The following is a 12,504-nucleotide window of genomic DNA, read 5'->3' on the forward strand; positions in this document are numbered from 1 at the left end:
GAGTGCTAGGGTTACAGGTGTGAACCACCGCATCCAGCCTGTTATTTGTTTTTTTTTGAGACAGAGTCTCGCTTTGTTGCCCAGGCTAGAGTGAGTGCCATGGCGTCAGCCTCGCTCACAGCAACCTCAAACTCCTGGGCTCAAGCAATCCTGCTGCCTCAGCCTCCTAAGTAGCTGGGACTACAGGCATGTGCCACCATGCCCGGCTAATTTTTTCTATATATATTTGGCCAATTAATTTCTATTTATAGTAGAGACGGGGTCTCACTGTTGCTCAGGCTGGTCTCTAACTCCTGACCTCAAGCAATCTGCCCGCCTAGGCCTCCCAGAATGCTAAGATTACAGGCATGAGCCACTGTGCTCGGCCTTGTTATTTGTTTTTTGAGATGGGATCTTGCTCCATCTGCCAGGCTGGAGTGCAGTTGCACACTCATAGCACTCTGCAGCTTGGAACTCTTGGGCTCAAGTGATCTTCCAGTCTCAGCCTTCCCAGTAGCTGGAACTATAAGTGCACACCACCATGCCTGGCTAATAGACTAGATATCTCTAAATACAGGAAACATAATGATCAGACAAAACTAGGAGTCAGAAAACCAGGGTCCTAGTGATGCCTTTGACATGAACTAGCAGTGCAACCCTGGACACATCTCTTAAGTTCTTTAGCCTCATTCTTTTCATTAGCAAAATAGAGCTAATACTTGCTATGCCTACTGCAGATAACTGCTGTAAGGATTAAATGAGATAACATGAAAATGTATTATACAAAAGTCAGTTTCATCTAGGTGTGGTAGCTCATGCCTGTAATCCTAGCACTTTGGGAGACTGAGGTGGGAGAATCACTTTTTTTTTTGAGACAGAGTCTTGCTTTGTTGCCCAGGCTTTTTTTTTTTTTTTTTTGGAGATAAGGTCTTACTTTGTTGCCCAGTCATGAGGGAAGTCGTGTGATCATATAGCTCACTGCAATGTCATACTCCTAGGCTCCAGTGATCCTCCTGCCTCAGCCTCCCGAGTAGCTGGGACTACAGGCTCACACCACCACAAACAGCTAATTTTTCTGTTTTTTTGTAGAGATGGAATCTTGGTATGTTGCTCAACCTGGTTTTGAACTCCTGACCTCAAGGGATCCTCCTGCCTTGGCCTCCCAGTGTTAGGATTACAGGAGTGAGTCACTGCACCCCACTGGGAGGATCACTTGAGGCTAGGAGTGCAAAGCCAGCCTGAGTAACATATCAAGACCCTGTCTCTACAAATAATAAAATTAGAAAAATGAGCCAGGTGTGGTGATGCATGGCTATAGTCCCACCTACTTCAGAGACTGAGGCAAGAGGATCCCTTGAGCCTAAGAGTTTGAAGTTGCAGTGAGCTATGACTGTGCCACTGCACTCTAGCACAGAGCAACAGAGCGAGACCCTGTCTCTAAATGAATAAATAAACTATTGGTAATTACTGGTTCTGCTTAAGGCCACAGCAGTTCTCATTTCATCAGTATTTTAATTTTCACTTCATTCAAAATAAAACAAAAATCTTTTGCTTGAGGAAATGTAAATAAATATACTTTGCCCTAATGATTTTGAAAGTTAGAGAAACCAAAGAGGGATTCCACAGAATTAAAAAACAAAATCTACAACCGAATAGTCTATCTTCAGAAAAATCAAAGGCTAGCTACATTTAGTCAAATGTGAGATCATATATTACAGCCTTTCCCCTGGCCACTTACACTCATAACAGTTGGCAACAAATATTCATAATCGTGTGGTGGAAAAGTTGGCTAACGTTAAGACAGTACTTGTACCTAAGTACTTAAGTACACTTGAGTTTGTGGGGGTTTTGTTTGGGTTTTTTGGGGGGAAAGAAAGTAACTCTTTTTCATATTGGCACAAGATTATTGGAATAAAAATTCTACTTTATTATTCCTTCTCATGCAATGGTTGATGCTAGAAATGAAAGGTAATTTTTAAAAGAAAGAAAATGTCAAATTCAGGCCCTTACCACTATGAAACTGATGTCTAAAGGATAACAGTCATACTTAGCAAGTGGCACAAAATATACGGTCCAAGAGGCAAAGACTCAATCTTTGGCCAATTTTTGCCAGGTGTCTTTGAATATTGGAAAGCTTTACCACCTCATTTTGTTTCTTCTTGATAAAACAAAGGCTGGGTTGAGACAGATCAATAATTTAGCTCTCACAAATTCTCCTGAATAAACTTGGGTGTAAGAGGAGGTTCAATTACGACAAATGATACAACATGGGCAACAGCAAGAATAATCCTCATACTTTACTAATAAACCTTTGCACACCAACAAAATTCAAATGGTTGAACTGCTACAGGAAACTGTTGATAAGTTTTTTGAAATAGCTAATGTGATCTCTCCCTCAATGCAGCAAGAGCAGTTACATTTGACTTGGAATTTTTTTTCAAGAGTAAACATTCAGAAGGGAATTGTAAACTCTCATCTGAAACTATACTCTACATGAGATATCCACTGACTTTGTGTGAAGTACTGAAAAGCCCTGGGTCTACAGTGAGCAAAAAGTATATTCCTGAAGGAAAATGTCGGAGCTTTAGAGTGCTTCATACACAAGAATTTGAGAAAATTAACACCTCTCTTGTAATCTATTCAATAGAAATTGTCCTAGCCTCCAGAGGGTCAGAGGAGGAAATCAGGTTGGAGTTCTGACGCCTGCTGTACTTACTTATTTTTGGAGACAGGGTCTCTCTCTGTTGCTGGGGCTAGAGTGCAGTGATGGTGTCATAACTCACTGCAACATTAAACCCTTGGGCTCAAGTGACCCCCCTGCCTCAGCCTCCTGAGTACCTGGGGACTACAGGCACATGCCACCATGCCCAGATAGTTTTTAAATTTTTTTGTAGAGATGAGGTCTCCAACTCTTGGCCTCAAGCAATCCTCCCACCTTAGCCTCCCAAAGTGCTAGGATTACAGGCATGTGCCACTATTCCCAGCCCAAAGTCTGCTTTAAACATGTATTTCTACATATCTAGATAACCCCAAAACAATTTTCAGTCAAAGGCAAAATACCAAATTTAGGGATGAAGGGGAATATCTAATAGGTTAGTTCTATCTTCCTCTCTAGTTATTGCTAAAAATATGCTTAATGAAACAGCAAAACATTTGAACAATTTAAAAAGAGAAAAGATAGAGGGAAGATGGTAGCAGCTAAACACAGGAGCATAAAACATTCACTGGGAAAACCAAAGAGTTTAGAAGCAAGCATCTTCATCTTGAAGAGGAAGTATGCTATCAAGAATCACTCCTACCTCTGTCATGAATCCTATTCACACATCACTGGTCCCCAGGAGTTAGCTACCAGGCAAATGTAAAATGTCTCTGACTTCACAGTAAAAACTAACTGCTTGGCACCCTGAAAGATTGACTCTCATTAGGCCTACCTGAATAGCTACTCCTGTGCTGCTATGGACAACCAAGACCACAGTTGGGTAAGGCAGGCCTCCCAACTGGCACAATAACCTTTGAAGCTGAAGTTGTGAAGTTCCCAAATAACAAAGTTATAGGGAGTAGATGTTTACATAGCAGCACTTGAGGAGTAGCTACGCCTCAAGGTATTTATGAGGGAGGCTGCACTGATACCATTTTCAAATTAGGAAACTGCTGCATAAGGTTTGTAGAATTTGTTACAAAGCACAAAGCAAATCATCTGAAAGAGGAGAGCTGAGAAGGAAGTTAAAGGTCTGGTTGAATATTAGATGAACAATAGACTCAGCAACAAAATGACCAGTTTGGCCTCATAGTATCTGGCCTCTAGCCAAGCCAACCAAGTCAGTGGCAGCACACAGCAATAGAGCTTGGAGTTCCTAATTTCCAGTCCTGTGTTTTGCTTAGAAGATAATCAGGAGATCATTAATAAACTGGTTTTATTCTCAATTTTTCTTATCAAGGAATGGAAAAGCTTATTGGTCAACTTTAAAGACAGTAAGATTTCATTTATAAATAAATTTCTGTACCTGGAACAGTATTCACCAATTAGTAGCATCCAAAGGTTTAACATTACTTCATAATGGAGAACAATGCCAGCGTTGGTGGTATAGTGGTGAGCATAGCTGCCTTCCATAATGGAGAACAAATCCCAAGAGTCTATCTCCCATTAAATTCTTCACAGAAGAACCACAGATAACTTCTAAAACCTCTTTCAGCTCCTATGACTGTCTAACTTCTACCAAGTTAGTGTGAGCTTTTCCTAACTGGCATCTTATCAGTGTAAACAAAAATCAACCTATGGTAAGAATCAAGTGTTCTGAAACTTCAGTTAAGAGTAAGTGGTTCAAATTTTGGATTAAGAACCCTAATCGATGATGATCCTGTTTTTGCAGTTCAGTTATAAGACTTAAATTTTAATTTTATTAAACCAGGCAGCCCCCTGAACCACAATAGGTTCAGAGAGACTCCTAGTTGTAATACTTTCTCTGAGAACATCTGGGAAGCAGAGAGAAAAAACAGTTAAAGTTATGTGGAGTTGTCACTCTTACAACTGAAGAAAAATTACTTTAGTAATAATAGGACGAGGCTAGTCATAGTGGCTCACGCCTGTAATCCTAGCACTCTGGGAGGCCAAGATGGGCAGATTGCTCGAGGTCAGGAGTTCAAAACCAGCCTGAGCAACAGTAAGACCCTGTCTCTACTATAAATAGAAAGAAATTAATTGCCCAACTAATATATATAGAAAAAATTAGTCGGGGTACGGTGGCGCATGCCTGTAGTTCCAGTTACTCTGGAGGCTGATGCAAGGGGATTGCTTGAGTCCAGGAGTTTGAGGTTGCTGTGAGCTAGGCTGACGCCATGGCACTCACTCTAGCCTGGGCAACAAAACGAGACTCTTGTCTCAAAAAAAAAAAAATAAATAATAGAAGGAGCAGGGCTTTAGTTCTGAAGAAACTTTCAAGGTTTTTGCTATTAAGGTCAAAGGCTTAGGAATGATTTAACTAACTGTGATTGGTAATGAGATGCACCACAAGGTACCCACAAAAATATAAAGTTCACTGCCACTCTCCTCCTTCAGAGCCTACCTAGGCATAATTTTAACTGGCATTTTAGCAACAAAACTTTTATTTGAAGATATTCCTGAGCCATAAATCTCTGGATTTAGATTTCAAGCAGTAGGAAACAAGATGGTTTAATTTGCAATTCAATAAAAGAACTTCACATCAAACTGCAATCTTTAAGAAGCTGCAGCTATAATTTGGGTTGAGTTTTATTCTTTTAAAGCGGGTCTCCCCCACCCCTAAATGCCACGTGTATGAAATAGATCAAAACTGCAATTTCTATTTTGGTGGCATCTAAGATCTACAGAAGTGATTTTCAATTACTTGGAACTTCAAAATTGAGTCTCCCTAGTAACAATGCACCAGTGGAACACAAAATACTCCCCCATTTTGTTTAGTTTGTGGGAGAAAATTGTTTAAACTGGATTTTGTAGTATTAAAAAGATAATATTGGAATTACTGTAGTTCGTTTTTCCTTCTACGAGGGCAGCCATTTCTCTAAAGTTTTGGTAAAAGTTAAGGCTCGGATTTCAAAATGTAAGCAGATGTTCACGAAGCATCCGAAATCGGCCACTCTATTTCTATTTCTGGGCTGTGGCGACTCAGAATTATTTTGTGTCCCAACCCTGTAAAGGGCAAAACTCCAAGTTTTGCCTTTAGTGTAAACTCTGAAGAGAAGTGGGACAATACACTTTAGGAGTTTCCTAAAGTGGCTGGTGACGTGCGAGATCAGGTCGTCAGAGAATTGGGGCTGGATGAGAGAGAACTTGAGGGCAAGAGGCTGAGAGACCTCCAAGCACTGGGCTCGTGAAGATTTCCACGTGCCCCTATCTGGCTGGTCCCAGGGGAATCGGTGGTTACTACGGTAGTTAGAAGGCGGCTGTTTCTTTTCGCAGCCCGGGAGGACGGTGTTTGGGGGGAAGAAGGTGGGTGCACGGGGCTCTCCGCCTTCAGAGCCTCCAGCTAACTGCCACGCCTGAGGGGCTTGTGGCCAAAACTGCGACCTCGGCCCTCCCCCGCGGCGCCAGCCTCTGGAATCTGGCGTCGCCCCCACCTCGACGGTCGAGGTGGGAGTGCCGCCACGCTGGGCCTAGCCGCCATACACAGGCCGAATGGGGGCGGGGAGAGAAGTCTGCAGAGCTCGGCCTCAGGATCGGCACCCCTGTGGAAGGACGGCAGAGGGGAGTGGTTTTACCAGCCTCTACCCTGTTGGGGTCTCGGGAAACACGCGGTAATTGCCAACGAAAACCTCCCTCTGTGAGAGGCGAGTCTGCGGGGCTGCCGAGACGGTTTGAGGACTGGGGTTGGCCAGGGCGATTCCAACCTTCACCCTCCCCGGTCCCCGACCCCACTTCCCCGCCGTCTCCCAGCGCCGCCACTTCAGGCAGCCCACTCGGCCCGGCCTCTCCCCGCGCCCGGACCACCCCCCATGGGGTGCTCTCACTGCGCAGCGAGTCCCTCCGCTGCCTCCTCCCAGCCCAAAATGGCGGCGACGGCCACCGATCTTCTCGTCGCCTTCCTCAAGGCCTGAGGATCCCTCCGCGCTTAGGCCCCTCCCCTCTCCGCCGGATCTATTTTCTACCCGGTAAAGATTAACGCCATCAATGAACTTTTTAATTGAGCTCAGAGTAGGCGGGTCCTGATTGTGCTTCCGCACAGCTAATCGTTGACGAAAGTGAGAATATTGACGGACGATTTAGCCAATCAAAGGAGGAAGCCGTGCGCGCGCGATGCCACCCGCGCAAAGGTAGATGGGTTTTGGAGTTCTCATGTGTGGCTGCTGACGTGACAGGATCTTGGGCCGCTTTTCCAGGCTTGGAGAACTACAATCCCCGCTAGGCACCGCGTTGCCAGGCCGTCCCCTCCCCCTACCTTAGTGCCTAGAGCGGCTTGACCAGAGCTGCTGCAACTGCAGTGAGAGGTAGGGCTGAGGCGTTGGGATTCAAATGGCACAGACAGGCGGTCCACAGAAAGACACACAGATGTAGTCGTGTGCATAGCCCTGACAGCAAATAGGTTAGTTCCACCTTTGCAAAACCCATTCCCATGACTATTTCCCCTCTTCCAAGAAATCCATCCTTATCCCAGTTCGGTTTCCCTCCAAGCTGCATGTAGTACTAAGACGTCTTCCCTTTTCCTCTGTTTTCCACTCTGAGAGGAAGGAGGCAGACAGGCCAGCCCCGTAGAAGAAAAGGCCTCAGCCCTAGGCCTGGCCCAGGGCCCAACCATGCTTCTAGAGGCATTGCTTTCTGGATCCCAGCCTGGGAGGAGGCTGGGGGTGCAGGGCTGCAGTCCAGACTGGGGCTTCTGGAGGCAGTGGGAAAGGACTCCTAAGCTTGCTCCATGTTGTCTTGTCGGAAATACAGACCTGCTCCACTCCCAACTCCCCAGGCAGTGTCCTTTCCCCCTTGGGTTGAGGGAACAAAGCTGAGGTCTATTCCTAGTTGCCAGCCTGAGCCTCAGTGACTTTCACAGGATATAATCCCTGGCCTGGGGCCTAGGGAACAGGACTGGGAACATGGCGCCTTAATCCTGTTTGGCCCCTTGCTGGCTGGAGGTGTGAAAAACGGGGAGGTGTGAAAAGCAGGGTATGGAGGAAGCCCTCAGGGCCTTCATTTGAAAATGAGAGTGTACTGGTCTGGTGCTACAAAATGGCTGCCGCTTCCTGGGCAAACAATTGTGAGCAGCCAGAGTCTTCCTGAGAATTACTCAGGACTTAGGTTTCTGTTGTCGTCTAAATTAGGTGTCACTAGTTAAAAAAGGCGTCTGCTGAAAGATTTGGAACAGAAGAAGATGGCCACTCCGAAAGAGAGCAGCTGTAATACAGAGTCACCAGCAGCCCTGGAGGAGGCCAAGGTAAGCTCCCACCCTCCCAACCACCTGAGTACCCTGAACATGGATCTTGCACCTGAGATCCTAGCTTCTTGTCTCAGATGTGTTGGTAAATTTGGAAAACTGGTATTTTTAATGTGTCCCTACTACGTGCTAGGCAATAGGGCAGGTGCTAAATCTGTACTATCTCATGAAATCCTAATGACCCTTTCACATAGGAATTATTTTCCCCATTCACAGAAGCTAAGGTTCTGAGAGCTGAAATACCTTTTCCAGAATCATGTCTATAAGCAATAGACCAGGGTTTAAATTTAGGGCCTTCTGACAACAGAACCTTGCCTTGATCTCAAGGTTAAAGAAATTGGTTGAATGTTTTTATTTTGTCCAGGCTAAAAACTACATCTGAAACTGGAAGAAGAGTTTTTGGTTTATAATTTGGAATGGAGGTGGGTGATAAGATGTAACCCAGGAGAGAGGAGAGAGGCAGATTGTATCAGGCCCTCAGAGAATGCCACCTTCTGACCTGGCAACAGGAGCCCATGCCATCCCAGCCCATGCTCTCTCTCTTGCTACCCTACCTTATCCATTCTTCTCCCCTAGTCCACAACTCCCTATAGATGAGGAGGAAACTTAAGGTGGGAGTCAGAAGAGCTTCTGAGCTACCTTGCCTACCCACTTCAGTGTTTCCTGGCTTTATTGAGTTTGGAATTCATCCTATGACAGGGTTAGAAGGTTCAAAGAGGGCAAATGACTCACTCAAGTGACACAACTTATCTGTAGAACTGGTGGTGGTGGTAGAAGGACAAGTGTTCAGGGGAAGACAGCAGTTAGGGCTGGGGGCAGGGCTGGCTTGGGTTGGGGGAGGATCATTAGGGGACATTTACTGAGGGCTGGGAGCAAGTGAGTGATTGTGCACAGCAAACAAGCCAGTCTGCCTTGGAGTTCCTGGTGGACTTGATTTTCCCAGGTGGGTCAGCAGCTCTGTCTCAGTTGGCTCAAGTCACTGGTAGAGACAAGGCTTATCACTCACGTAATTGGTGACCTCCCCCACAGGTGAAGTAACACAACAAACACTATACACACACACAAACACATACATGTACCCAATATACCGCCTTTTCCCTGAAATTCTCTTCAGGGTCTCCAAAATGCACATAATATACCCCCAACTCTTACAGGGCTGCATACACCATGTACCACAGTACACACCCTATGCTGTTAGGGACCTATTCTCAGATGTCTCTGAACCATGTTGTATATTGTAAAACAACATACTAATGGTAGTAGTTATTATTAGAAATACCCAAACCACAAACTTAGAGCAATTCATTCCCCATCTCCACATTCAGTACTCCCACCCTCACCACAACAGAGATAAACAGATGCCCTAAACATGCACACACTCTGACAGATGCTTTCCACCTCCTAGATAGGGTCCAGAACTCTCTCACTGCAGACTGGAGGTTGGCCCTCCCTCTCCTTGGTTAGGACCTCTTTCCTGCCATTCATATAGAAGAGTGATACCAACTTCTGCCTGGAATAAATACACTCAGTTTTCTTTACCCTAGAAGGATAGAAAGGAGAGTCTTATTTTCCAATGTCTTTTGGATCCCCCTATCTTAGAAGCTTTAGGTCATTTAACAGCTATTTATTGAGCATTTACCTTGTGCTGTGCATAGGGATACAGCAGTGAGTTGAACAGACAAGACACATTCTCATGGTAAGAAGATGGATAGTAACTGGTCACATGCTAAATGCTGTGTGTTAACTGTGTGATATAATAGAGAGTCACTGGGGAGGGAACCTAGGGGAGGCTACTTTAGATAGGATGGTCAGGGGGGGCCTCTCTGAAGAGGTGACATTGGAACTGAGCCCTAAAGGATAAAAAAGAGTCAGCCATGTGAGTAGCTGGCAGCCGCATCAGCTGCATGATTTGTGGGGTCCAGTGCAAAAGGGCTCCTTGTTCAAAAATTATTAAAAAGTTCAAGACAGGGACAGCATTAAGCCGAGCATGGGGACGTTTCTGAACATGGGCCTCTGTGCAATTGCACAGGTCACCTGCCGTGAAGCCAGCTCTGTCTAAAAGACAAGCTTTCTAGGAAGAGGGAAGAGCATGTGCCATTTAGGCTTCTGATCAAGCAAATGCATCAGGAGCCATCTTCCACGCCAGTTTTCTCCCTCCCCTACTTCATTCATTCAGACAGTATTTATGGAACGCCTACTCTGTGCCAGGCAATAAAATTACAGGGTGAGATACACAGGCAACATTCCTGCTCTCACTATAAGTTTACTCGGAGAGGATTGGGGGGCAGACAGTGGATAGGTAAGCTGGTAAACAAATGGTTGCAAAAAGGTGAGAGGCTAGAGAGGAACCAAGTTAGCCGGGTGTGGGAAAGTTGGCTTCAGGCTTGGGGGACAGGACAGGCTGTATGTGATCCAACCTCCCTTCTCCACTCTCTTTAGACCTTTAGTGCTCCAGGGAGCCCCAAAACACTTCTTGAGCCTCTTGACTCTGGTGGTTCCCTGCCCCTGACACCCCGGATGGAGAGCCACTCAGAGGATGAGGATCTTGCTGGGGCTGGCAGTGGCCTGGGCTGGAATAGTAGGGGTCCCCAGACCCAGAGCCCAGGAGCCTGCTCAGCAGAGGCAGTGCTAGGCCGGAAGAAACACCGTCGGCGGCCATCAAAGCGCAAGCGGCACTGGAGACCCTACCTGGAGCTGAGCTGGGCCGAGAAGCAACAGCGAGATGAGAGGCAAAGCCAGAGGGCCTCGCGCTTCCGCGAGGAGATGTTCGCCAAAGGCCAGCCCGTGGCACCCTACAACACCACCCAGTTCCTGATGAATGACCGAGACCCAGAGGAACCCAACTTGGATGTGCCCCATGGAATCTCCCACCCAGGCTCCAGTGGGGAGAGTGAGGCAGGGGACAGCGACGGGCGGGGCCGAGCTCAGGGTGAGTTCCAGCAGAGGGATTTCTCTGAGACCTATGAGCGCTACCACACGGAGAGCCTGCAGGGCCGCAGCAAGCAGGAGCTGGTACGAGACTACCTGGAGCTGGAGAAGCGGCTGTCTCAGGCTGAGGATGAGACAAGGAGGCTGCAGCGGCTGCAGGTGTGCACCGGCCAGCAGCCCTGTCGCCAGGTGGAGGAGCTGGCTGCTGAGGTAGAGAGGCTGCGGACTGAGAACCAGCGGCTTCGGCAGGAGAATGAGATGTGGAACCGAGAGGGCAGCCACCGCAATGAGGAGCTGGGCACCTAGTGGGACCCAAGGAGAAAGTCCTATTTCATGCCCACTCAGGCCAGCTGGGTTTCAAGGAGGCAGGTGGCAGATGAAAACCACTCTCAGCACTCTGTGTCCCCTGAGAACAGCAAAAATAGGTTCAGACTTCCACCTCGTCATTTCCACAATTGGTTCTTCAATGTCACTACTTTTTACAGAGAAATTAAACGGTCTTGGTGAGACCAAATGGGAGTGGCTAGGATTGATTTCGCTAGGGCTGTTCTGAGAATCAAAACATTTATATGAGGTCTGAGTCTCCCCTTACCCCAAGCCTGGGAGGACAGCAGAACTCTGGGTGGAGACCTATCAAGGTCTCCAGGATACCTGAATTCTGTTCTGTGTATCCTGGAGCCACCAGACTTTTCTGAAGGTTTTTTAGGTGGGAGGAAGCTCAGTCAGGAGGCCCCAGTTTCAGCCAGAACCTGACACTCAAGATGCCAGATCGCTGTGAGGAGTGGGGAGCTTCCCCTGGAGAAGAGGGAACTGGGGCTTTGGGACAAGGCCCAAGCCCAGGAGCTCCCTATAATCTCCCCACAGTATAGGGGCTACACAAGGTCTGAGTGCCTTGTACCTCTCTGTCCTTGACAGTCCCCCATCCCCACCCCTCCCAGCAAGGGGTTAAGCCTGAGGTTAGTCATCAGGAGTTTGTCCCTTATCTCACAGAATGACACTTAGAAGTAAGCACTCAAGGCCAGGCTTGGTGGCTCACGCCTGTAATCCTAGCACTCTGGGAGGCTAAGGCAGGAGCTCACTTGAGGTCAGGAGTTTGAGGTTGCTATGATAATGCCACTGCACTCTAGCTGGGGTAACAGAGCAAGACTGTCTAAAAAAAAAATATATATATATATATATATATATACACACACACACACATATATATATATATATATATATATACAGCAGGAGGATCGCTTTAGGTCAGGAATTCGAGACCAGCCTGAGCAAGAGCGAGACCCCATCTCTACTAAAAAAAAAAAATAGAAAGAAATTAATTGGCCAACTAAAAACATAGAAAAATTAGCCAGGCATGGTGGCTCATGCCTATAGTCCCAGCTACTTGGGAGGCTGAAGAAGAAGGATCGCTTGAGCCCAGGAGTTTGAGGTTGCTGTGAGCTAGGCTAATGCCATGGTACTCTAGCCTGGGCAACAGAGTGAGACTCTGTCTCAAAAAAACAAGTAGATTGGTCACGGTGGCTCATGCCTGTAATCCTAGCACTCAGGCAGGCCGAGGGGGGCAGATCGCTCAACGTCAGGAGTTCGAAACCAGCCTGAGCAAGAGTGAGACCCCGTCTCTACTAAAAATAAAAAGAAATAAATTGACCAACTAAAAATATATAGAAAAAATTAGCTGGGCATGGTGGCACATGCCTGTTGT

General features: G+C 46.7%; 1 protein-coding gene across 4 annotated transcripts; it reads left to right on the forward strand.

Annotated features, from left to right (window-relative positions):
• The first annotated feature begins 5,755 nt into the window (after positions 1–5,755).
• Positions 5,756–11,834, forward strand: HEXIM2 (HEXIM P-TEFb complex subunit 2). Of its 4 annotated transcripts, none has more exons than XM_075994634.1 (3): positions 5,756–5,944; positions 7,762–7,874; positions 10,314–11,834. In XM_075994634.1, the coding sequence occupies exons 2-3, from the start codon at positions 7,812–7,814 to the stop codon at positions 11,106–11,108; spliced, it is 858 nt and encodes a 285-aa protein (XP_075850749.1). In that variant the 5' UTR covers positions 5,756–5,944; positions 7,762–7,811; the 3' UTR covers positions 11,109–11,834. The 4 variants fall into 4 exon arrangements, with proteins under 4 accessions (XP_075850749.1, XP_012642285.1, XP_075850748.1 ...); XM_012786831.3 differs by lacking the exon at positions 5,756–5,944 and adding an exon at positions 6,113–6,249 and having other exon boundaries at positions 10,314–11,833; XM_075994633.1 differs by lacking the exon at positions 5,756–5,944 and adding an exon at positions 6,179–6,765.
• Positions 11,835–12,504: the final 670 nt, after the last annotated feature.

The sequence above is a fragment of the Microcebus murinus genome, chromosome 18 (genome assembly GCF_040939455.1).
Source record: "Microcebus murinus isolate Inina chromosome 18, M.murinus_Inina_mat1.0, whole genome shotgun sequence".
In the NCBI taxonomy this organism is placed as follows: domain Eukaryota; kingdom Metazoa; phylum Chordata; class Mammalia; order Primates; family Cheirogaleidae; genus Microcebus; species Microcebus murinus.

Excerpts from the sequence above, each read along its gene's own strand:
- HEXIM2 (XM_075994634.1), top strand. The coding sequence starts at position 7,812 with ATGGCCACTCCGAAAGAGAGCAGCTGTAATACAGAGTCACCAGCAGCC. Across the intron at positions 7,875-10,313 it reads CAGCCCTGGAGGAGGCCAAG|ACCTTTAGTGCTCCAGGGAG; the intron begins GTAAGCTCCCAC and ends CACTCTCTTTAG.